Genomic DNA, 26,172 nt, shown 5'->3' on the forward strand with positions numbered 1-26,172 from the left:
TAAGCATATTTAAGTTTTGGTAAAACACTACTGACGCAACCAATGCTAATAAACCAACATTTCTTTGGATTTTATTTCCCACTATTGGCTTCACTTATTCCACCTTTATATTGTATATTCTAATCATTTTACAGCTATTTAAGCAGTTTATTTTCTCCTTAATACGTCTGTCACAAACGCTATTGAAACCTTCTTAAAATGATTTGAAGAAGATGTTGTTTTCTTGTCTTCTCGCAACAATCCCGGTAGAGAATGTAGCCTCCGTGTTCATTTAATGGATCCCTTAATCCGAGTGTAATCTGATGACTGTTAACTGATGTTAAAATAAGAATCAACACTATTGTTCTCACTAATGATGGGCTGATGAAGCTTCATGAAGCAGTGTCATGTGTTTTGGAAGTCAGTAGGTGGCGTGTTTCATTAGAACAGTTCTAATCACCGCCATCTAGTGGACTCTGAAAATAATGACACTGCTTCATGAAGCTTCATCAGAACATCACTAGTTATCTCCACACAAACATACACTGACCAAAATGGTAGATGCTGAAGAGTGTTATTAGAAGAATTGTGATACAAAATACTTTTTTAAAAACATTTTTTATCTGAGGTGTGAGGAGGCTTGAGCCCAGCAGCACATTTGAATCTCCCCCAAACACAAGCAGAGATTTGTGTGTAAAACGTGACAACAGATCACAACAACAAACAATAGCACTACAGTATACAAATAGAGTGTCAAACTCAATCACACAAAGGGTCCAACATTTTTTAACTCTTATTGAAGTCTGTGTGTGATCTTTGCGTCTTATCTTATATTAGCAGGCAACATAAAAAGTGTGGACTCTTCTCAGATTGTGCAAATGCTGCGATATGCTGCTGAATCTTTTGGGTGCTTGTTGACCCGTCACGATGAGACAGCGTCATCTCACACTCTTGGTTAGTGCATAGTGGATCAGTGTAACAGAAGGTTTTGTTTGGAACAGATCGAGGCACTTGGTCGTCAAACGTCTCTGAACCCGGTCGGTCAACACAAACTTTCGTAGTGGGGGGGCAGGGACGCTGCATTATGAGGCACGCTGGTGTCGCTGTTTGGCACGTCGGTCTCCGGCGCCGGACTGCACTTCCCCTTCGCCGTCCTGCTCAAACAGTTTGCGGGTATGGCAGAAGTCCGCTTTTCCGCACCGTCCCCTGGTGCGACCGGCGGCTCGGCAGGAGTCCGACAACACGCTTGCGTCGTTGTTTCCGTCGAGCTTTCGCTGTGCGTGTCGCGCTGTGGTGGATCATGTGACGTGTCGTTGAGCTGTCGTGAGTCTGGAGTCTGAGGCGAAGAGAGATTCGCCGCCCGAGGTTCTCGCGAGCAAAGCTTCCTGAGATAGCAGGGCCCTTGTGCGGAGGCGACCACTCTGCACTGGGCGCAGTGGTAGAAGTGGGCGGGAGTGTAGACCGGGTCGAGGTTAGGAGAGGACGGGCGCGAGTTTTGGCGGGACGGTTGTGGAGTCCACTGTCTGGGCAGGTGGGGGGTGTCCTCGCAGGTGCAATGAGTGCTCGGAGAGTTCTGGCACCTGCTCGGGGAGGCCAGTGTGGGCGAGATCCTGTTCTCTGGACCGGGTCTTCTGGTGGGACTTTGGCACTGGTAGTGTGAGTAGTTCTGGTGTTGAGGCGGGACTCCGTTATACAGCTGAGAGCAAGACTCTTCTTTTGGTTTAAGGCTGGACGCCAGAGGCTCCAACTCGTAGTGTTCTCCCTCCACACCGCTTCCATCGATAGGGTACTTCCCCACGCTGGAGCTTTTGGACTCCGGCGGCTCATCCACCGGCGCCGCCTTGGAAAACGCCTGGCACTGCAGCTTTTTGGGCAGCGGGATCTGACCGCAGGTGCCCTGTGGCCCGAGACAACGGCACAGGCACTGGAAGAAGAAGGTGGCGAAGGCCCAGCTGATGCACATGATCAGCATCATGAAGGTGCCCAGCTGCGTGTAGGCCAGCACGGTCGACGGCATCATCATGGCTCCGGCGACGAAGGTGGTCAGGGCCGCCATGGCGATGGCGGATCCCATGCGACTGAGGGAGTAGATCACCTTGCCCTCGCGATCCGGCTCCGGGGCCAGCCTGTAAGCCACGCCGTAGTGGACGGCGAAGTCCACCGACAGCCCGACGGCCACGGAGATGGTGACGGACTCCAGCACGTTCAGCTCCCAGCCCAGCAGCACCAGGGAGCCCACCGTGACGAAGATGGTCCCGGCGATGGACAGGATGGCGTAGAGGCTGATGATGACGTTCCAGGTGGTCAGGAGCATGACGCTGAAGGCCACGGCCACCGACAGCGCCATCGCCACCAGGGTGCCGCCGGACAGGCTGTCCTGGAGGTCGTAGAACTCCAGGTTGCTGACGAACCAGCCGTGGCTGAGACCTGCTGGTGCGTTACGCAGCTCCTCCGAGATCCAGACGTCCACCTGGAAGAAAGAGGAATTAGTAGGAAAACCAATACATATTCAAGCTATAAAAAGTCACCGCTGTTTAAGAAACGTCACAGACAGAAGATAAAATCAAGAACTCAAGCCCTTGCAGGAGCCAAGATCTAAAGCAAGCCGTTTGATATGATTATTTTCTTCTTAAGATGGAACCCTTTATAGCCTTTTTATCCAAGAAATACGGTACTTGCTAGTTTAGCTTGTTTAAAACAGTTCTATCTATATTCATATATTCATATTCAGCCTTTCATATCTTCCTATGGTTCAACATCAGATCACAGAAGGTGGTCCAAATACCTCTCGGTAAAACTGGTGCATCTTCTCGTAGGCCAGCGTGAAGAGGTAGGAGCTCTTGAACTCCAGGACGATGGCTCTTATGGTGTCGTTGATGTCAAACCGAGGTCCGGGGCTCTTGCTGTTGAGGTGGTAGTTGGTGCGCTCCAGCTCCATGATGGCTCTCTTGATGCACAGCTCGAAGACCTCCTGCTTGTAGGGGAAGGTGGACTGGCTGCAGCAGGGGTAGACGGACGCCTCCTCGCAGTCCTGGTTCTCCATCCACTTGAAGAGCAGAAGGTGGAAACGTTGTTTACAGTGTTTGCTGATTGTAAAAAGAAATGCCAACAACCCAATAAAAAATAGAAGTGCTGTATATAAAGTATGCCTATTTTATGTAGCCGGCAAGTGATTTAAATAAATATTTATCCAAATAATACATGTAAAATAAAAATATTGACTTTTTTTTAAAAACATTTTCTCTTATGCTTGGTTTGATTTTGAAGAATCCTGACTTGGAACTATTGATCTTAAAGTATGTACTTTATTGAATATTGTTTTGATTGTTTAAGCGCTTTGTGACCCTGGTCTGGAAAAGCGCTCTATAAATAAAAATGACTTACTTACAACCTGGAACCTTGCCTGAGCGATCCTACTCGTGTTGCTACCACTAAACTGATGGTACTTGGTTGGAGATGGCGGTTGAGTTAATTTCCATCATAGTAGAAGTACAGAGAATATCTTTTGTAAGCTACCAGGGAGAGAAACTGGACAAGAAAAATAATTGATCTTGGTTTATCCAATGAGGATAACATAAGATTTTCGGCCACCGTTGAGTATCCACATGAGCACTAACCGCAACAGTGGGTCATATGGCCGATCTAGTGACGTGATCATGCTTCTAGCACCAGGGGGAGCCAGAAACTAATCTGCCTAATTTGACTTTATCCTGACAATTTACACTGTTGCAACAGAGGTGGGATCCAAAGACTGTGCTCATCTGTGCTGCTTTAACTTGTCATTCTAAGTGCATCAGAACAAGCCTCGAGTGGTGACGCTTCGTGAAATGGAAGGCATTTGAATGAAGCATGTGTTGTGTTAAGAGATGAAGTCAGCATTAAAAAGATCTAAAGTAGCATTAGCCTGCTCAGCGAATAGAAACATTTGTTTTTTTGTAATCAAACGTACAAAGTCAAAGTGGTAGAACTGACCTGCTTGAACGTCTCGATGAAGCAGCTGGTGTAATCCTGCTCGTCGGACTGAAAGACGAAGCTCTGGTTTCTCAGCTTCTGGCAAAAGTTGAGGATCCACAGCTGAGACGCCGGACTGGTGATGTTGAAGCTCGTGTCCAGGATCAACTTCCCTTTGTTTTTGGGATTGAGGGGGTCTCCATTGTCCAGAGTGGTGACGCCCCAGATGATGGTGATCGGCATGTGCAGATCCTCTCCGTTGTGGACCCTCTCGAACATGAAGAGCTTCTTGTACTCGGCGTCGTAACGCTCGAAGGGATGAGAGGAACGGAAAACCTGGAACTCGGCGAGCTCCAGCGACGGGAGCTTCATCTTGGGGTTGACGCAGACGACGTAAGCGCCTCCTACGGTGATGGCGAGGAACCAGAACAGCCAGAGGTAGCGCAGTTTGATGACGATGCAGGGTAGGACCTTCTCGAAGAAGATCCTAGAGGCTTCGGAGATGGCAAAGAGGCATTTGTTGACTTTTTGGCAAAGTCCCACCCAGAAGGTGCGGGTGCAAAAGCCGCCCTGTTGCTGCGGCTGCTCGGAGCAGGGGAATATATTGGGCAGGTAGCGTTCGTGCAGCACCACCACCGCCGGAAGCCACGTCACCATGAGGATGTAGTTGACCAGGATGGCGGTGCCGGCGTAGACGCCGAAACAGCGGATGGCGGTGATGTTGCTGACGTAGTTGGCGTAGAAAGCGGCGGCGGTGGTGAAGCTGGTGACGAACATGGACAGGGCGGCGTGCTGCAGCGCCACGCCGACCACGTCCGCCAGCTCCGAGTGCGGCTTGTCGAGCTTCGTGTAGTTCCAGACGTCGCAGAGCACGAAGGCGTCGTCGGCGCCGATGCCCACCAGGATGATGAGCGCCGTGAGGTTCATGAAGGGGAAGAACTCGAAGTTGAAGACCATGCGGTAGAGGAAGTAGGAGACGATGAGCGAGCTGATGATGGCGATGATGGTCATGAGGGTGATGAAGACGGAGCGCGTGTACACGCACATGACCAGCAGCACGATGACGATGGCGATGGCGGGATACACGGTGTCCGTGAGCAGGTAGTCCTGGAAGAGGTCGTGTTTGATGCCGAACTCTATCCCCGTCACGGTCGTGACGCCGTCGGAGCAGTTCCAGTTCTCAAAATTGTCCAAATAAATGTTCATCATGGACTTTCCTTTCTCCGTGGGCGAGAAGAGCATGCTGTACTTGAGCACCAGCCGAGGGTTGTCCAAGCTTTTGGTGCTGAGGAAGTCTTTATCCACCAGGAAGTGAAGGATCTGATAAACGGCGTTGTATTTGGTGCACTTCCGGGGCAAACTGGCGCACTTCAGCTGATCTTTCCGTTTCAAGGCCATGTCCCAGCAGTCCGGACCCAGCGTCCCGTTGTGGTAGTACTTGGCGCAGGAGCGGAGGATCTTGAGAGTCTGTGAAACGTCGCGCTCGGTGATCTTCTGGCACGACGAGCGGTTGGTGATGACGGCGATGTAGTTGCCGAGAGTCCAGCTGGGACAGCAGGAGGCGTCGTTGGTGCGCTGGCACAGACTCCAGTAGTCGCGGTGGGAGCGCACCTGGTGGTCCGGGAACATCTCGTGAGTACATGTAAAAGGCAGACGCGACAGACGAGTCGTTGCGATGAGTCAACTCACCCTGGTGTTGTCCAGACTGCACATGGATTTGATGGATTGAATGTTCCACATGTTTTTACCCTCGGCGGATGAGAACACCATTCTGGGGTATCTGTCACCTGAGGAGAGCAAAACATATATGAAGTGAAATATTCAGGTCAGGTCTGGAGTATTTATGTCCAAATGTTTTGTATTTTTCTTTGCCATTCTTAGCCCACCAAGAAACAAAATGGGCCTCATTCATTAAAGATCAGAACGAATTTGCCTGAAAAAAGTGAGGAGTGGAAAATTAACTGGATTTTGGCATAAATATTTGGTAGCTCTTAACAAAATCTGCACCTGCTCATGACCATGTGTGGAGTTTGTGTAAATTCAAGAATGCCCTTAAATCAAGCTTGACACTATTGGAAATGCACATTTTAATTAATATTATCACTCTATAGATGCTTTTGAAACACACGATTTGAACTTGTACTTGTATAACAGATTTATTGAAATGTGTTGTTAATTAGCAGGTTCAAAATCTTCATGATTGTGAACTGTCAATTTAATTTGACGCAACGAAGCGTAAGAATATAGATTAATTCTAGGCTTAAATAACTTAATATGTACCAATACTCATCAGATAGAGAGAGATTTCCTTAATAATGCAAGCGATGTCTTCGTCAGTATTTTCCTCATATAACTAGTGTTTTTTTGTGTTTAATTGCCTGACAACCATTTATGTTTCACCTGTAATATGTTCTACTGAGGAAAGATTAACGGACCACGGTAAAGTCAGTTTGATATTGGATATTAGCTCCAGAACCAGTCAAGTCTTCGTCTGCTACATGTTAGTAACCGATCACAGCAGGTGGAACTTCCGAGAACCTCAACAGCTACAATGGATGCTCTGTTGAGGATCAGATAGGATCGTACACACATTCATATATATATATATATATATATATATATATATGATTGTTATGTGAAATCTGTGTGCAGATTTCATATGGTTTACTTTCTGTGGGTGTTGTTTAAAGTTGCTTCAAAGAGAACACTTTTGTAGGGTTATACATTTTGGTGCGATAACTTGAATTAGAACAGCAAAATTAATTAAGTTCCAAGATAAAAATATTCAACCTGAAGGTGACTAGGTTCAATCAAACCTTTTTGAGTCCAAATATTCCTCTTATTTTGGTTAAAAAAATAAGTATTTTTGCCTTTGTCTTCATCGTCTGCTGCCACCGAGCACAGATAAACCTACGGTTCTGTTTGGAGATTTACGTTTCAGGGGCCACTGGTCTCAGCACCTCAATTTGATGCAGATTGGATCAGGCATTTATGTTTTCCATTATTTTTGTGATTGACGAGTAAGACGGCGAAGAATGGCGGGGTTGGTGACCACTGGTCATGACTACATCAGCAACATATGTGTAGAGGGTGAACTGACCTGCTGTGTGTGTGTGTGTGTGTGTGTGTGTGTTTTGAACTCACTGGGAACGTCGCAGAAGAACTCTTTGCTGAAGTCCCACTCTGCTTGTCGTTTGTCTCTGTCGAAGCGCTCCTCTGGCCACCTCTGCTCTTGATGGCTGTGGACCATTAAAGAAAAAAAGACACGTGAAGCCACGTGCACTTACTTACAAATACATTTTCCCCAACAAGAAAACAACATCCAGGTGCATTGAGAAAGAGAAATCTTCTGTCATTGAGGATCCATTACTGTAATGATCATAATAGCAGCTCTAATGACTCGGGGAAGGACAAGCTTTTGAAGCATGTGTGTGTGTTTCTGTGTGTGTCTGAATGTTGTGTTCACATGATCATGACTCAGACAGGCCCTCTTTTTGTGTGTGTGTGTGTGTGTGTGTGTATTTTCTTTTTGGGCCCACGTCCTCAGCCAAAGACAGGAAGGCGGTGTAATCAGGTGGCTGTCAGGGAGAGTCCCGGCAGTTGACAGACGGCGGGGAAGAGGCAGCGACGCTCGCTGACAGCCACAGGGTTCTCTTTCACGTCTGTGTGGAGAGCGACACAAAAGAACACAAAGACGGCCGCAGACCGAGGAGCTGAAAGAACCTTCTGTGAGCGGGACAGAGGACGTTCCACAGTGGGACGGTGCCAGCTCGTTGGAACTGAGAGAGATCCACTCGGCTCTGATCTATCAGGCCTCATTCTGATTTATATTCTCTTATGAGAATTTATTTTGTTTAATACATGAATAATAATTACCTTCTTTAACCATTGTCGTCTACAGTGAATGACAAATACTTGATTATATATATGCACAAAAATAACTAAAGTTCAGGTGATTATATCTGTCTTGTCTATGAAAGTATGTCTAGATACATAAAGTCAAACATACAGATAGAAATAGAAACAGAAAGACAGAAACAGAGACATACAGACATAAAAGATAGGGATATATGATATAAGAGTTTCCTCCTGTAGTTGCTTCAAGCTTTAAGCTGAAGTTCAACTTTGACCTGTCGTGAAGCTGCAGCACAAGCAAATCTAAAGTCATTTTGTTCGGAGGAAGACTCACCTTTTCACCTGCTCATCGGCATATTTGTACGGATAGTTGGCCAGAGTAGCTTTGTAGCCCGTGTTCTTCACCATGTTGTTCCATGTGACCAGTCTTTGACCAATGGCTGTCCCTCGTGGCTCAAACCCCTACAAAAAGAGAGAGACAACTTTTAAAAGTCTTCAACATTCTTTTAATCCAAACAAACACTCGACAAAAACTTTTCTAGAAAAAATTAAAATCCTTCTGATAGCGTTTTGACCGAGTCAAACCTGAAAGATTTATTTTATGGAAAGTACAAGACAAGCGGAATGTCAGATGTTTTAGTCATGAAAACAAAAAAAAGGTATTAATCATTGACAGGGAAACACTAATGCTCAAAATATGTTGAGTCTGCTAGTTGATAGATTTAATAGTTATCAACTATGAGATAATAATACATTTTCTAATGTCAGTGTAGTATATGGAATAAACACACTGACCAATCAATAAACCAGATACACTTTTTTAGGAAAATAAAATTTACAGACACAGCCGCAGACATGAGTTCTCTGAGAGGGAGTGAGCTGAAGATGGTGTTGAAAAACGAGTTTAGCTCAATAGTCTAATTGTTTCCAAGTCTAAAACTTTTTTTTAAACATACTAGCGAATGTTCTCAAGAATGGTGGGAGGATACAAGAAACAAAAACGTTTTTTTAACCTGATTTTATTTTCACAAGTTAAGAAAAAGGTATATTTTTCTTATTATTTAAATGGTATGTTTTCCCCCCTTTTCCTAATTTTGTTTTGCTTAATTTCTTCATGAATTTAAACATCTGTGTGGATAGTATCACACGTACATATGTGGTCAATCTAAAGTCAAAATGGAAACATGCACCATTTTACATGAAAAAAAAAAAAAATCTCTTTTACTTACCAAGAGTGGGTCGGAGAAGTCGGGCAGGTCCGGAACCAAAATACCAACCAAAGCACACACAACTATGAGCACAGTGCAGACTCCCAAAACCACGACGGGCCAGTCGGCGATCAGCTCTGCATAACTGGGAAACAAACAAAAGTCAAATTAGGGAACTAACCAAAGATGCTGTGCACTTGGCTGCAATGGAAGACAGCGAGGCGGTTCATGATTCCTGAGGTTCTGGACGAGTCCTTCTCATGACTCATAACTGAGGAATGACATTTCTACAGGAGAAGTGATGGATGAATAACAGGTATAAAGGGAAGAACAGAGGAGGGAGATAGAGGAGGGGGGAGGAGGGGGTGTCTTTTGCAATCCAAATGTCAACACAGGACTTAAACATTTTGGCAGCTCTTACCTTTTGGGGAATCGAAGCGGCCTGGCCGGGCTGAAAGACAAGCATGAGAGGGAGACGGGTCAGGTCTGGATTTGAAAGTCAATGCAATAAATACAATCAAAAACAGATTTTGGCGAAAGAGCGGACATTGTTCCTTCATGATCTCTCGTCTGTTCTTATTCCAGCCGCACCGTCCACTTCGGGATGCGAACCATTAAAAACACTTTGCTTGTCCAGATGAGTTTTGGGCAACATGTCATTACAGGGCTCGTGAAAATTCTTCTCAGATGTGACGGTCAGCAGAGCAGATGTTTCAGGCACGTGAGGTTGCAGAAGCATTCGATGCGAAACGGGAATTGAAAGAGAATCCAAATATATTCTTCGTACATCAAAACACAGGATAGATTTTCTTTACTGAGACGAATAAACCTTGGACCTAAAGCCATGTTGAATCCATTTTAAATATTATATTAAATGATTATTTCAAGTCTTTCTACACACCTTTGCATAGCTTTCCCCCCCAAACAACCGTTTCAATTAAAAACATTTAATTGGCTTTTGTAGTGCTGCTGTCTTTCATGACTCCTGACTCTATTTCAGTGATTATTTTTAAGGATTCAAGAATGTTTTTGGTTTTTTTACATGAAATTTCCTTTTAAACTACTTACAATAATCAAATTATTTGTACTTACAATTAATTTTAATTCTATGAATTTATCTTTTGTTCCTTTTATTTATTAAAATATGTCTAGAAATGTTCTTTATTTGAGTTTGAGTGGTTTTATAGATCTATCTAAATATATTATATAAACATAAAGTTATTATTATTATTTCTACAATTACAACTAATATAGCTATGATTTCGCCGCATTTATTTTTCAGGAAACATCTCCTATAACTTAAGTCATATTTGAAAAAATGTGAGAAGGTTTCCTGACGTCTTTTCTGTAATGTATATCTAAAGCCAGCTACACTGACATAAGCCTGTTCTTCTCTGAACCACAATCAAAGCTACGTTGATAATGAAATCACTTTTGTGCCTCCATGTAAGGCGCTGGGCTGTTGACCGCAGACACAGAGGAGCGGTTATTGGAAAAAGCTGGAATGGTTTTAACCAAATATCCATCAACTCATCGACTAAAGGTCTGTTTGCCTTCAGCTCCGAGGCTTTCTGACCACAGGCCAGTTGGAAGAACATCCAGAATGACCAAGCTGACCGTTTGGCCAGTGAGTCGTACATGACTGAGAAGTGATGGATCATTAGAGACAAGTTATAAGCAATAATTACACTAAACTATTTCCTCAAGTAAAAATCACACGACCCTGGTGATGGAGGTCACTTTTCTTACACATGTCTCTCCGACATCTTTTTTATATTCTTTCCTTTAGCTATAATTCTGCTGCACATATTTAAAAAAAATTACCATTTGCCTCTTACAACTTCACGTTGTTTAAAATGTTATCAGACTATGTGGTAATAACATTTACATTTTCATATTAAATAACACGCTGTGTATTCACAATATTTAACTTATAAAGTAATGGTGAATGTAGAATGTTAAGTCATGTTATACACTTGAATATACTTCCTGTATCCTGACTCTAACAGCCTTGGAAAGTTTTAACTTTTCCCCCTAAATATTTGTTTTAACCAAAATGTACAAGACTATAAAATAATATCCATCCACCCATCTATTTTTGGAGACTATCCCAGTCTGTTGCAAGACACACAAAGACATAACATAATATATACATACAGTATATACATATTTGTTTTTTAATGAAAAAGAGAATTTTATCTAAATCATTAAGTATATATATTTTTTAATTTAAAACCAAGTACTACATATAAATACAGCATCATTATTAATATTTTTGAACAAGCGAGTTTTATTTATCCATTTATTCATTATGAATCATTATAACTTATCAACATTTTTTGTAACAAATAACCCCGACACAAACTAGACAAGTAAAACAAAAATAAAATCAAAAAATAAATCAATCTCATAATTCCGCGTGTCACCTGCAAAGCAAACTTTCCCAAACTCGGATCTTTTCATGTGCGTACCACACACACTCTGGTCCCTCCTCCCTGCCCTCCAGCTTATTTTCTTTCCTCCGTGTAACCCTCCTCTGTTATTCTATTTACCTGAGGGAGAGTGTTTCTGGATCACTGGGCTAATTAATAAGGCAAACACAGACGCCGGCTGCTCACTCAACGCCGCGTCGACTCGGCCCAGCAGCTGTGTGAGTCCGCACGAGTCTGAAGGCATGCCCGCCTCGCACACCCTTGCTTTACAACAACTCACGCATGAGGATTCAAATGAACTCGAGGAACTTGTCGGTCAAAGGCTAGACAAGATTAAATCAATTATATATTTCAAATTTACTGAAGATGCACAATAAATCAAAACATTCATTAAACTCTCAAATCCATGATCTTAACTCCGGGTATTTTAACTCTTTCTGTGTTAAAATTCTTACACTCACTGTGTTATTTTATCGCAATAAAGGAGCATTTTTTCACACAAAGTTGTGTTGCCATTTTATGAACTACACCCTAAAAAAGTAGATTTGCAGTATTTAAAGTGTTATTGTTTAATAGTGTTGTTTTTATTCTGTTTGTCAGTTTCATTTTAAATACCAACTACAACTGTTTTTTAATAGATTGTGAGCTGATACACAAATCTACCAGAGTGCATTTTCCACTACAAAATACAGAAAAACATTTGGCTCTTCATATCTCTAAGGCTTTACACAGGGTACAAGGTAATTCCTGTGGATACCAAGTTGACTTCCTATATTCTCATAGGTACCATCCTACTTTTGACGCCATTGGTGACAGACAGCCACCTGTAATGTCCACAACACTGCATATTTAATTTTGATCCTACTTACTGTTTTTTTTTCTCTATTAATTATTTATTTAAGTCCCAAAATTTTAAACAAGAATGAGCTCAAACGTCTTTTCTCCATCCATGACATTTACAACTAAAGAGACATCGAAACACAGGTAGTTCCGACTATAAAAGAGTTGATACCGGTGGGTTCGAGTGTACCTGCTTGACTGAGCTTGTGTGCCTCGGGGGTCGAGGTTGAGAGTTCGCAGGCAGCGGGGGGTTAACTGTCAACAGACGGGTGTGTAAATATTTCTTCCACAGGGGCTTCGAGTCAGAGCCGCGGCAATTAGTGTCAGCCGTCGGAGCGCGGACCCCGCCTCGCCCCGATCAGTGCCTCGCTGGAACGCTGCACACAATTAGTCTGGACCAAGCCATGAAACAAGTTCAGGTCTCCAGCGCCCCGCTTTAAAGCATGACATCATTGGGGTTGCAGAAGGAAAGGCGCTGTGTTAAATTGGACACCTAAATACCGTGTTTTTATGTGGAAATATCAGTGTTTGGCACAAGACTTAAATGAAAGGATCAGGGAAAACTGGAAACCTTGACCCAGGAAAAAGGCAAGATTTGAAGTTGAATAACTCCTATGGTGAGAGAAAATTAAATGGATTCGAGGAAAAACTACTTTCTGAACATAAAGGTAGAGTCTATCGAATGTCACTAAAAATCAAGATTTAAAAAGGGGTCAGTTGAGGACACAATGAAAGCATGTAAAGACAATATCAAAATCCGATTTAAAAAGTTGATTTACTTTAAATAATCTTTGATTAGAATGTCATGTATTCTGTGACCTTAATCTAAACTGAGTTAAATGAGAAGATGATTTTTTTCATTGGCTAAAAGTGGATTTAAACAAAAAAAGAAATTAAAATATAGTCATTGTAAAATCATTCACAACTGAATGAGTCCAATTTAACAATTTTTTACATGCTTTTACTATACGTCAGAATTACTTTGCATCAGACACTAGTATACATTCTTATTCAAGTTCGTAGTGTGTTCGGAGTGTTTAAGGAATGACTCAGTCGCCTACTAAGCTTGGCCTTTTCGGCCTCCACCTGCCATTCCGCCCTGAATACTTGGAGGTGAAATATAGTTGAGGGAGAATTCCAGGCATACAGGCAGGTTTTCAACACCATAGCCTGCAGTTACAAGCTGTCAGTCGCAGTGACGACTTCATTAGGTCTCGTCTGCACCTCGTCCTAGTGGCTGAACAGACTTCGACGTACCCTCCCCAATGTACCCTCCCCAGTGCTCCTCACAACGTGGTGCTCTTGCTGTGGAATTACCAAATAATGGGATTTATTCTGTAAATTGAAGGATTTTCACATTTATTTTGATCGTAGATAATTTGTCACGAAAGGTCGTTGACATTGTGATTAGTCGAAAATACATCATGAGTAAATCTGTTAAAACAATTCATTACTTTATGAAGCAACTTTTAATATTATAAATCAATATTTTGATCAGCTAATTACAACATTACAAAAATAAATGAATAGCAGTAATTCATTAATCTCATTTTTTTTTTATCACTTGACAACACTAAATAATAATCTACAGCTACATATTTACATTTTAAAATAATTAAACGTATTTAATTTCTTCAAGAGGTTGCTGCACATGTTGCTAAATAATAAAAAACATTAAGAAACTAAAGAATAGGAATGAGTAACAAAATAAACTATAGGAAATGAAAAAGTTAACTTAAAAGGTTTTTGCTTGAAATAGTATAATTAAATAACCTTTGATTGATATAAGAGATAAGTTAGTAGTTGACAATGAAAAGGTTCTTTCAATTTGAACTGTGTATCTTATCTTCTACTGATGTCTGATGTATTCATACTTTCAAGCACGCTCCAATAAAGATACATTTTCCAGATCCTGAACACATGTTCTGCTTTTTCTCCTCCAGTTGGGACGATAATCTGGAACATCCAGCAGCGGCAGGCCCTTATTTATCCAGCTGAAGACGAGCCGGGTGCTCGGGCGGCTTAGGTGGAGTTATGACAAGGCCGTACTTACATGGGCTTTTGATCTGAGACGCCGTTTCCACGGCAAATTAAGATCTTAATGAGGAGGCTCCAATGACGTGACTTTTTTTAAACAATACATACAGTTAACGAAGGAATACGATTTTTTTCCCGATTAGATTAAATTTAGATTTCTTTATGTTTTTTCCCCAATAGATAATGTTATATTTATATATGTTTTGGTATATTATTTATGTAATGTGAAACAACGAAAAGCTTTTATATTAATAATATTCAGAATATTTTCGATCTAATGCAGATATTTTACCACTTAATGTATCTTATACAAGTTATAGTTCTATGTAAATATTTATTTACGACAATGATTCGAAATTATGTCTCATTTGGAAATTATTTCTCAATTTAATATGGGAAGAAAACAATATTGTTTTTAATAAAGTGATAACTGAAAACTACCTTTTGGCAGAATATTTAGTTTCATTTACTTTTAATGATTCCCTCCCTAGAATAACAGAGGTTTCTACACGTGTTACCGACTTAAACAGATCAATGTGAAATATATTCTCTTTCCATCTTTATTATATTGTAATTTTCTTAATTAATTTCCATTTTAAAATGCCAGCTGGGATAAATCCATAAACTACATCTGCTCAACACACACGTGCATCATCTCACACAAGCAGGTTTAACACAAAGAAACCAGAGATCCTGGCAGGAGATTTCTAATCGTACGAGTTGAAGAACTTGAGCCTCGGGCTTTGACAACAACAGACATATTGGAGTTTAGTTGTCTTCAAATTGAGTGTGAAGGTTAAGTGCCACAGGCAAACATAATATCACATTTAAAACCAGTGGAGGGATCTATTTGACCACAAAATTTCACACCAACATCATCCTTCATTACATGCAGAAAACGCTTTTACCTTTTTTTTCTTCACCTAAACTTAAAAGTTAACATCTGTTGTTGTAAATGCCTCAAGAAAACCAACTGAAATTTAAATGCATCTATTGCAACCCTTTTTTTTTTTTAATTGGCAGTGAGAAATCAGTTGTAAACATTATTTTTTAATCTACTATAAAATATGAATCTGAGTGATTTGGCAGTTTACAATGTCATCATGATTATGATAGTACTTTTTTCCACTGCTCATTTAAACACATACTACTCTGGCTTACTTGTAGAAGTATAATTCCTTTGAAGGTTTGGATTAACCAAATCCGAATCAGACTTTGCCCCTCGCAAACATTACAAAGACAAATGGATATTCTGCAGATGCACCGATCTTTCCTTCCAAACGTCAGGGAGTTCAGGAATTGTAATTAAAAAAAATGGTTATTTCTTTTAAGTTAAACAGAATTATAAGAGATTTTGTTTGTCTTCTTCTCTCACTCCAAGATGTGCCGAAAATGTTAAAGTTATTTTGTCTATAGATGTGATCTGAAGTTAAGCATGTATCTGTATCTGTCTTTGAGTTTGAACAGAGAAGTGTTCTGACAATGATGGAAGACATTCCAGCTCTCTGCTGTTCTTTGACTTCTCCGAGTGTGTTTGCTGCTCTGTGTGTGAATATTTGATATTTACTTCGACAAAAACACTCGTCTAATTATCTTCTTCTATGGACGTATGCGAGTCACACGGCTTTGAGCGTTCACCAACTGGACCAGACAAATGGACTGCACATGATGGATGTCCATGACCAGAAGTTCGTGCAGTTTACTGCCAGGTCTCACAGCAACCGCACCGACTTCCAGCTCCAAAACCAGATCTGAATATTTCGATCTGACCTCTGCGGAAAAACTGTAGGAGTGAGTGAGAGGCTGGAATTCTTGCTATCTGAAGCTCCGATCCAAGTGTGTGGTTGCTTTTTTTTTCCGCGAGAGCCATCGGTGTGGAGAGAAGAAACATTTAGCTCCAGGAGAGTGAGAAGGAGGGGTCTGAAGGTTAAATACCTAACGTGACCCTGGATGGTTGAGTGTCAGTGTGTTTTTCAGAGGCTGTTGCCGGGTCATCAGTGCAGGTAGAAGCAAGTCGGTTTTACCTTCAGGTCAACACATCTGCCTCTTGAGTTGATTGTCTAAAATCTGATCTTACTCTCAAAACCGACTTGTCAATTGCACTTCTCCACAGTACACACTAAAAAGAAATGGGGAAAAAGCGAATTTTCCTCTTTGCTACGACTTTAAGGATTTTACCTGAAGTCCATAAACCTGCTGGCACACATCATGCTGACCCGGCCAAACAGCTGACAACCCAAGGACACGCTGCTTCCTGCCCATCTTAAATTCTGCGCATAAAATGGAAGTGAGAGATAATCTTACAGCAGGGATGATCCTAATGTTTCTAACAGACCTATGAAACTACTTTTTCCCCCCACTCAAATCCTGAAAACCGCTGAGCTGTGCTTCACTTTTTAAGAAACGGTGCACGAAGATCAGTGTGTGATCTCTCTCGGGAAATGGGTCTATTAGGAACTAATCACAGGTTTATCTTTAAAAAGGATTTGAGGTTTACGAAGCTGAGAAGTTGGTCATACAATCCCCGCTGTTGTGGAACTGTGCACAAGAAGAGCTCTCCGAGTGACTTCTAAGCGAGTGGAAAGCATGCAACGTAAATGTGCCGTGATGATAAGCCCTCAATTCATCTGGCATATCAGAGACATGGAATGGATCAAAAAGATACCAGACACCGTCATGTCGAAACCGATCAAAGAATCCGAGTGTGTGTTCGTGGATGTGGTGATTAACTTCTTCTCAACTCTAGCTTTGAGGGAATTCTATTTGTTCTCGGGTCAAAATCTGAAACCATATTGCCGCTGATCTCGCCATCAGACACTGTACAGAAAAGTTGGGGTTGTGGTCCGGGAATAAAACCCATCCCCCCCACCGTGTAATTCAAACCTGTCATCACTGAACAAGAGCGACCTGTTTGGTAAATAGAAAGTGGTTGGACACAAGAGATGCCCCACATCTGCTCCCCATTCTTATGTGGAATTAAAGACGGGGGGAGAGCGGGAGGCTGCGAGGGCCAAATAAAGACGGATAAAGTGTTAATGGAGTGAGAGAAAAACTTTGGGGGAAAACAAAAATAAAAGTGATGGGGTCTGCGGGGAAGAAAAAACCACAGATGCTTGCGAGTGCATTTGCAACACAATCTTGTTTGGAGTCGTGTTGCCCACCCAGGGTTTTTAATGTGAGCGCACACCAGGTTTGATGAAGCGAGTGCGGCAACACAAACCTCAACTCTAACCACCACACACAGTCGAGACTTAAGCTACGGCTCTGGTTTGATTTGAACGAGGAAAAATTCCATGGAACGAAGAATGACACGGATGCAGAACGGAGCTGATGCGAGTACACGTCGGTGAAAAGTCAACGTGCCGGTTGTAATGGGAAATATAGGATTACGCAAGTGGTTATACAAGGGATTAAACAGTGGTGGAAGTGGTTTGGGAGTTGAAGAGAAGAGCAAACTCATAAACGTGGAGGGAAGTTTATTCGGCGTGAGAGGTCAAACGAGGAAAGACTGAGGCAATGGATACTTTTGGATCATTACCTCGTAGTAATTCAATTTACATCGTCACTCGTGTGATTTTGAATATTTAGGTTTAAAATGAATTAATCATTTAAATACTTAGCTGCTACTGTGACGGAAAAACTTTTGAATTTGAAATAAAGCTTAACATGAACAAATCATGCACCCTGATCCAAATGTGTGAGTCCAGTAGATCGAGGTAATTCCAGTAGATAGTAATACGTAGATTATTGGAGCCGATACATATAGTAAGAGGAGCACTTTTCTCACCTGATTCCAGTCACTTGACTTTGCAAACACTCCTGCCATGGCTGGTGATGGTGACGATGCAGACAAAGAGGGGACGAGGGGTGAGGGTAGGTGCAGGCGGATATGCAGCACTGGCAGGGCGGAGGATTGGCAGGATGGGCGACTAAACTGAGCCCCGGAGCGGCGCTGGGATTCTGGAAAAGAGGGCAGTCCGGCTGACCGCAGGGACAGAGGAGAGTGGACTGGAAGTGGCATTGTTGGCAACAGAGCGGGGCGACGGAAAGAGTCTGAGAGGACGGAGGTGTCGAGGGCATGTGGCACTTTGCTACCCTGTGAGAGTCCGGGACAGAAGCGTGGACCGTCGGTGAGGTGACGCTCCCCAGGGAGCCGTTCTGTTTCACCACACCGCCGTTTTGTCGGCTCGCTCTCTGGACGACATGCGATCTCTGCTTCACCTGCTGCACTTTGGACCCCGCGTTCATCACCGTTTCGCCGTCGTCCACTTCGGACGAAAGACCGTCGCCACCAGGGGGGGCTGTGAGGGGGTCCTGGCCATTGCCCACTGGTGCGCCGGTGCTGGAGGGCACGTCGTTTGCGGCGGCGATGACGGAATGAGAGCCTCCGTTGGTCAGAAGCGAGAAGTCGCAGGACGGCTCACTCAGGGCCATCGTTCTTTCCCGATGGGGTTGGATAGTCACTTCTCTGGAAAAAGAAAAAGAAAAGGACAGTTCAGAGCTGTGTTTACGAAGATAAATGCAAGTGATGCTCTCTTGGTTTGTCAATACAAACCATTCACGGTGACCTTGTCGCATAAATTAAATAACTACGAACCAACATTGAAATTTGAAAATCAACAAGTGGGTGTTTTTCCAGTCAACATTACAGCTGCAGTCCAGCATTTTTTTTCCAACATCTGAATGAATGAAGTCATTAATTCATCCTCCTCCTGAGCCAGTCCGGGGTCGTGGAGAGGTAGACCCGAGTTCACGTCGGTACCAGTTAGTTACCGAGTCACGGTGCGAATGTAGTCAATGAAATTACCCACGTTTGATCTGAAACGTTTTTTCAAATGCTCTAAAACTAGCAAATTAATATTATGATAAATCCACTCACTATTTATCAACATAATATTTGTATCGTTTTAGGAAAAACTAAATACTATATTGAGGGTTTTAGACAAAGCCAGACAACATGCTGCTCATGAAGCTTCTATTACATGCTTAAAGTCCTATACTATCATTTTTTTTTCTTCTGTATGTCTGCGAAATAACTCTAAAATATTGTTATATCAAATTCTGCAGAAATGTTAACATGGAAGAACAAATTATACATTTTTCTTTTCTGTCGCGAGAAAGACGCAGCGCCACCTGCTGTCATGACCATTTCCAGTGCTTAAAAGGGCATCAAAACATAATAACATTGGGTCTCTGCTTTAAGTGGTTTTCAAGTTACTTAAACTTTAAGTGGAGCTAAAGATGGCTTTATCTCGTGCTTTGAAGTGGACTAAGGAATAGAAAAAGACTTTAAACAATGTTGAAAACACCAGAAATAGTGGCCACTTAAGATACTTTATAGCAGTTAAGATCATAACCTTTGTGAGTATATATCGAAAGTCTGCCAAGATTTAACAATCTGTGATGCCATCAGTAGATAAAAAAGCCTGAATGAAGTCTGATTGTGGATTCTTCAACCACCGATCTTAAATAGCACCAACATCTCCCATAATCTGATGCGTTTCTCTATTGCAGAGCTTTCATGTAACAAGGCTTCAACGTCAACAGACTAGTACGGAATTAAATAAACCGAGAAAGTCGGCTTTAAACATGATAAACTATTCCGCCAACGCACCAGACCATAATTCACGCCTGCAAAGGTGCTACATACGGACATGTATGTAGGCGATGCGCTCAGTGGCACCTCGACATGACTGAGAGGAGAAATATGAGCAAGACAGCTGGGTCAGGGGTGGCTCAGAGGACGAGGTCGAGGGAAGGGGAGGCGAGGAAGAGCAGGCCCCAGGCCTCAGAACCAGCAGTGCTGAGGGAAACCCAGATGAAGTCATTAGTCCGGCTCCCACCGCTGTCAGGAGCCCGTAATGACTTAAAAGGGCTGGATAGAATCGGAGAAGATGGATGAAGTTGATAGACATGTGACAGAGATAGCACATCATTGACTGATCCAGGGCCAAGTATCTGACCTAGTTTGTTTTCTTCTAGTTGGGGTTAACAGACTTTTTTTTCTTCAGCTCTGTGTGCGTCTCTGAAGACCGAGCGTTGACAGGCAGGTGAGACATCCAGGGCCGTCTGCACGGACACAAGGAGGGTCTTGTGTGTCTGTACGAAATTAACGCTGGCAGCGAGAATAACATCTCAATTAAGATATTTTCTTCAAAAAGCCGATGAGTGAGATAAATCTAAACGGAAGTTTACAGTCCAAATGATTATACCCAAAATGTTTCCTTCTTTTTCTTAACTGATACTTGCCCACAACTTGGTTTATCCTCATAGTTTAATCGAGTCAAACCAAAGTAACACAGACTAATACATATGGATTAGAGACCTCTGTGTGACCTGTGCAGAAAATGTTTAAAATCTGCATCAACAATTGTTGAAGATTATGTTGGAAGTAGAAATACCATGTATGAAAAAACCACTGACAACATGTTTCCAATGAAGCTAACATCAAGCAAGTCACCGGAACAAAATGAGATTGAAATGAACAAACCTAAAACTTTTAACTAAATCCATACCATTCATAGCTCATCTAGCTTCTGTTTTCAATGCAGAACTGCGTGGCCACAAGTTGCTCACACTGGAGTTTACAGCTTTTCGCCCGGCGTGTTGTAATTTAATCCGAGTGCATCCAAACCAAATGCCTGGGCCCCTATGTTCTCATGGACAACTACAAAAACAATGAAATGTAATACAATTTTCACCTTCAAAATGTTATCCACGCATGACTACATTGTTTCTTTTGAAGTATTGTAATAACACTGTGTTTTTAAATATTTAGAAAAAAATTAAATCAATGTTTTGATTGTTAAAGCTCGTCACACGAGAACATGAAAATAAAAGAGTCCATACCAGTTTATAGCAATGCAACAAGAACTGAAAGAGCAGTAAAAATTACCAGATTAGAGATGGTAAAGCTCCAAAACCACATAAGTGAGGTGTGAGAGCCCCGAAGCATACCAGACAATCGCTAATGATTCCCAGGACGAGACGGACGGAGATAACTCAGGTGACGGCGAAAGAGTCATTTACCGTCATCTTTGATGTGCAAGTTTATGATTACGGGTCTGGACGAGAGGCAGCCGAGCAGCACCAGGCGCAGCATCCTGCACCCCTTTCATTAAAGCTAATACGTAGCAATTACTACGTATCAGTCGAGAGACAGTTAATAAGCACATCAGCTCTAATAATATTCTTCATCACCGACAACAACAACAACAGTGTCTCAGAGACACACATGTGGCTTAGAGGGTCTCTGACATGTTAGTGGTTGTCAGGAGAGATTCTTTTCAAAACATTATGACCCCCCCCCCCCCTCTGACTGACTGTTCTCCTCCAAAGGTGGGCTGTCAAACTACACTGGATGTGTTTTGGCAGAAGGTACTGAACAAATGTGATCGAGTCAAAAGTATGAACAATCCTCCTCTCTCTTTACGCTTGATGGATCTAAGAAACATCTTAAGACGTTTTTATTTGTTCAGGCTGTTCCTTGATTTTCTGGAACTCCTGTTGTGTTATCAGTTTTATCTTGACCTTTAAAGTATATACTTTATTGAATATTGTTTTGATTGTTTAAGCGCTTTGTGACCCTGGTCTGGAAAAGCGCTATACAAATAAAAATTACTTACTTACCCTCAACGATTTATTCTTGTTAAATAGAAACATACTTTGAATATAAAAATAACCACATGGTGGATATTAACAGTGTGAAGTGTTTGGTTTAGATTTTATGGCTCATTAATCTGCAGATTTTCCTCCCCAGGAGACCAACTATTGCACCTTATTTGGATACCAAAGCCTGATGTAAACACGAGTAAAGAGGTGCATTAGATGTTGCAACGATACACTTGGAAATACTAGCACACGCTAAAAGCAAACACTCGTTAAGTAAGACAGAATATGGTCGCATACTGTGTTGCAACTATCGCAACATTTCTCCTCTCAATATCTCGTGTCTTAAGGATGAAGAAAGTTGAAGCAACAGTCCCACCGTGTCTCGTGCCGCCGCTGGACTCGCCGGTCTGAGTGACGCTTCGCTGCCCGAAGACAGAGCAGGATTCTGGGCTCGAGGTCCTCCGAGGTTAGGCTACAGAACGCGCCGGGGAGAGGACGGATCGTGCCCCGGTGAGAGTGCGCTGTTAATCACGGGAGTGTGTCCTGTCGGTGTGACAAACATCCACACATTCACTGAGGGTGGATGCAGGAGGAGCAGGAGGAGGAGGAGGAGGAGGAGGTGGGCTGCACCGGAACACACCGATAGGAGGTTCGGGAGTGAAGGTTAACCCGCTCGCTGCCGGCTCGCTTTCACTGAATAACGCCTTTAAAAAAATATATACATCTTCGAGACTTCAATGACACTGAATACATATTCTAATGAAATGCATAAACAATTAAAAAATGGTAAATGCATAAACGTTTAAAAAAATATAGAAACAAAGAAAACGGAACAAAAGTTCTTATTTTGATATTTATACAGTATTAGTCCAAGTTATTTTATTCCTAATATGACGTTTTTAAATGTGTATCTATAGGTTGTTGCTTACGCAAATTAATATTCCAATATGCACTGAATAGAGCAGACCTGGGCAAAGTGCTCTAGTAGAAGAACTAACATTTCTCCGATCCTTAAAACTCTTCACTGGCTTCCAGTTTCTTTACAATTCTGGTTCTTACTTTCAGATCTATTCATGGTCAGGCTCCTCCTTACATCACTGATCTGATCCAGACTTACACCCCAGCTCGGGCTCTGAGGTCTGTGGATCTGAATCTACTGATGGTTCCACGCACACGGTTCAGGACCAGAGGAGAGAAATCCTTCCAGACTGTTGCTCCTAAGCTTTGGAACGATCTTCCTCTCTCTTTGTGTTTGATGATCTACTGACTCCTTCAAGAAACATCTTAAGATGTTTTTATTTGTTCAGGCTTTTCCTTGATTTTCTGGAACTCCTGTTGTGTTATCAGTTTTATCTTGATCTTTAAAGTATATACTTTATTGAATATTGTTTTGATTGTTTAAGCGCTTTGTGATCCTGGCCTGAAAAGGCGCTATACAAATAAAAATTACTTACTTACTTACTTAGACTGTATTTATGCGGCCCTCATGATGTCAAAGTATGATCATGTATAAAATGGTTCTAATGCATTAACAAATGTATTTTATACTTATTATTCATTTACATTTTCACACTTATTTACTTTTTCCCTCCTTTCTTGTGTGTAATTTTTTTTGAGTATATATTAAGTAAGTAAGTAAGTAATTTGTATCTATATAGCGCTTTTCCAGACCAGGGTCACAAAGCGCTTAAACAATCAAAACAATATTCAATAAATTATATACTTTAAAGATCAAGATAAAACTGATAACACAACAGGAGTTCCAGAAAATCAAGGAAAAGCCTGAACAAATAAAAACATCTTAAGATGTTTCTTTAAGGAGTCAGTAGATCCATCAAGCGCAAAGAGAGAGGAAGATCGTTCCAAAGCTTAGGAGCAAAGTGCCCTTTGACTGTATTTATGTGGCCCTCGTAATGTCAAAGTATGATCATGTATAAAATGGTTCTAATGCATTAACAAATGTATTTTGAACTTATTATTCATTTACAATTTCACACTTTTTCCCTCCTTCCTTATGTGTAATTTTTCGAGTATATATTAAGTACGTATGTAAGTAAGTCATTTGTATTTATAGAGCACTTTTCCAGACCAGGGTCACAAAGCGCTTAAACAATCAAAACAATACTCAATAAAATATATACTTTAAAGGTCAAGATAATATTGAGAACTACACAGGAGTTCCAGAAAACCAAGGAAAAGCCAAATAAAAATATCTTAAGATGTTTCTTGAAGGAGACGGTAGACTCCATCCCTCAAAACATTTGAAGTTAGTTGAAGAAATGTTTGGAAAAAAACTCATTTATACAAGAATAAAATCATAGCTTATTTGGATGAATACATTTCACAGCTTAATGACAAATGTCCTTTTCTGAGGGATTTGGGTCTTTCTTTTTGCTTGACGGCCCCTAACAACATTCACAGAATTTAATCTGGCCCTTAAAGAATTATAATTTGCCACCCCCGGAATAGAAGAAGGAACATCGCAAAGACATATTAAAGTGTGAAAAATATCGACTGACAGCCAAAAGATAGTGTTCATCTGTGCCTGGTGGTGTTTGCTATTCTTCTGTGTTCCTGTGGTTGCTTCACTAGGTATTACTTGTGGTTTCAATTACTGGAATGCTGTGATCTAAAACTGGAGGATTTATAAGGTATTCTTGGTCTGTCTTTTTTGTTCTTAAACATGTCCATTTAAAACGTTGTAGTCTGTAAAAGTGTTGCAAATTAACTGACAAAATGAAAGCCCGTACAAATCCCTGCAACAAATAACCGACGTTGAAAATGAGCTCGGACAAACTTACTCGGCTCCTTTCAGCACCAAACATGACAAACTTGGAGCAGGCGTTCACATACAATTAGGCACATGGTTATGATCTTTATGTTAACTTTGTGTTGGGTAATCTAACACCAATCCATTGTATGACGCTTCAGAACACCCCTAAACACAGAAGAAATGTATGTGACAGAGCAGAAACATGAGACTTAAACTAGTAATTCTTAAGTTAAATTGATAGAGCAGGTTGGGCTTCTGTATGATGTACTATTCATTCTTTATTTAAACTTCTTGTAATTGTCCAAGAAAAGCAAACGTATCAAACTGTTGTCTGTATGGCCTGTAACTACAACTATCTATGTTACAATAGAGTTGTCAAAAAGTTCACATCTAACACCTACATTCCTGCATTTTAAGAGTACTTCAGTCAGACTCGCAGCACATTTTTTAAATCATTAAGGTAGCAAACACAAACATAAATAGAGAAACTTAACTTGAACGACCTACATGCTAAACACAAATAGTCTTTAAAGGAAACGATGTTGTCGAATAATTCCGTAATAGAGACCAAACTGCTTTCCAACCATCAGTGAAATCACAGATGACTGCTCAGACATGCTGGCTGTTTCTCTCAGTTTGGTTTAATAACTACTTTCTTTTACCCTGGGACCGAAAGCAAAAGCCAGAGGTAACTATGAGTTCACTGTCAAGGGGGGAGGGGCGGGGGACCCTACGAGGACCGCAATTTCATATTTCAATTCAAAATAGTTACTCACTAGTTTCATTTGCAGTCTAACTTGTGATTTAAAACATTTTTTTTTATATATAAAAAATAACTTTAGGAAAAGAAATGCTGAAGGAACACGTGGGAATCCAATTAAAAGTTCACATTTAATCTTTCATTTTCATCAGTGGCGCCTACAAGAAATGGTCTCTTATTTACCGACTCTTCTGGAAAAAACGATTCTCTGCAGGGGAGAAGCTTTATCGCGGGGAATGTTGGGAAGGCAGAGGGCTGTACCTGGCTTTAATTTCAGCTGTCCACCAGGATTAGGACACAGTTCATGTAGCAAGCTATAATCATCTGCAGTAGTGAGGCTCTCGCACAGCGCTGACCCCAGGGCCAGTCAACGCCTGAGCCATTTAGCGCTTTGTAGTCGTCTAATAATAATAGCCACGGACTAATAACTTGCATTTCGGAGAAGAACAACCGCCCCCTCACACAACTATGAAGAATGGACTAAGAAAAACAACATGATGCTAAAGTTTAGTTTTCCATCCTGCGCAGCTGTGATGAAGTATTAGGCAGTCCGTCCAGCTGACGGTGGTCATGCTGCCCATCGGCTCTAAAAACAATTTAACAAAAACAGTTCAACTCCCAACACGCCTCTGCTTCCACTAGGATAAACATTAAGTTGATTTGTGGTGTTAAAATGCAGTGGAGGGTTCATGGTAGTTGGCGCTTATGTTGTGCCTGCATGAAGCC

The 26,172-nt window shown here is 41.7% G+C and overlaps 1 protein-coding gene across 2 annotated transcripts in view; it reads right to left on the reverse strand.

The window, feature by feature from the left end:
• Positions 1 to 592: 592 nt before the first annotated feature.
• disp1 (dispatched homolog 1 (Drosophila)) overlaps positions 593 to 26,172 on the reverse strand; it is a 55,209-nt gene continuing 29,629 nt past the window's right edge. Inside the window, exons 1-10 of one of the 2 annotated variants that reach the window (XM_087805700.1) lie at positions 22,290 to 22,447; positions 18,090 to 18,770; positions 9,415 to 9,444; positions 9,015 to 9,138; positions 8,120 to 8,247; positions 7,075 to 7,169; positions 5,620 to 5,717; positions 3,952 to 5,541; positions 2,765 to 3,025; positions 593 to 2,449 (exon numbers count right to left, since the gene is read on the reverse strand). In XM_087805700.1, the coding sequence (XP_087661826.1) occupies positions 1,022 to 2,449; positions 2,765 to 3,025; positions 3,952 to 5,541; positions 5,620 to 5,717; positions 7,075 to 7,169; positions 8,120 to 8,247; positions 9,015 to 9,138; positions 9,415 to 9,444; positions 18,090 to 18,736 (4,401 nt within the window). In that variant the 5' untranslated portion in view covers positions 18,737 to 18,770; positions 22,290 to 22,447 and the 3' untranslated portion in view covers positions 593 to 1,021. Of the gene's footprint in view, positions 2,450 to 2,764; positions 3,026 to 3,951; positions 5,542 to 5,619; positions 5,718 to 7,074; positions 7,170 to 8,119; positions 8,248 to 9,014; positions 9,139 to 9,414; positions 9,445 to 18,089; positions 18,771 to 22,289; positions 22,448 to 26,172 lie in introns of those variants that run through there. The other variant, XM_087805699.1, reaches the window with a different exon arrangement.

This window comes from Callionymus lyra, chromosome 13, assembly GCF_982586985.1.
Source record: "Callionymus lyra chromosome 13, fCalLyr1.hap1.1, whole genome shotgun sequence".
Lineage (NCBI taxonomy): Eukaryota > Metazoa > Chordata > Actinopteri > Syngnathiformes > Callionymidae > Callionymus > Callionymus lyra.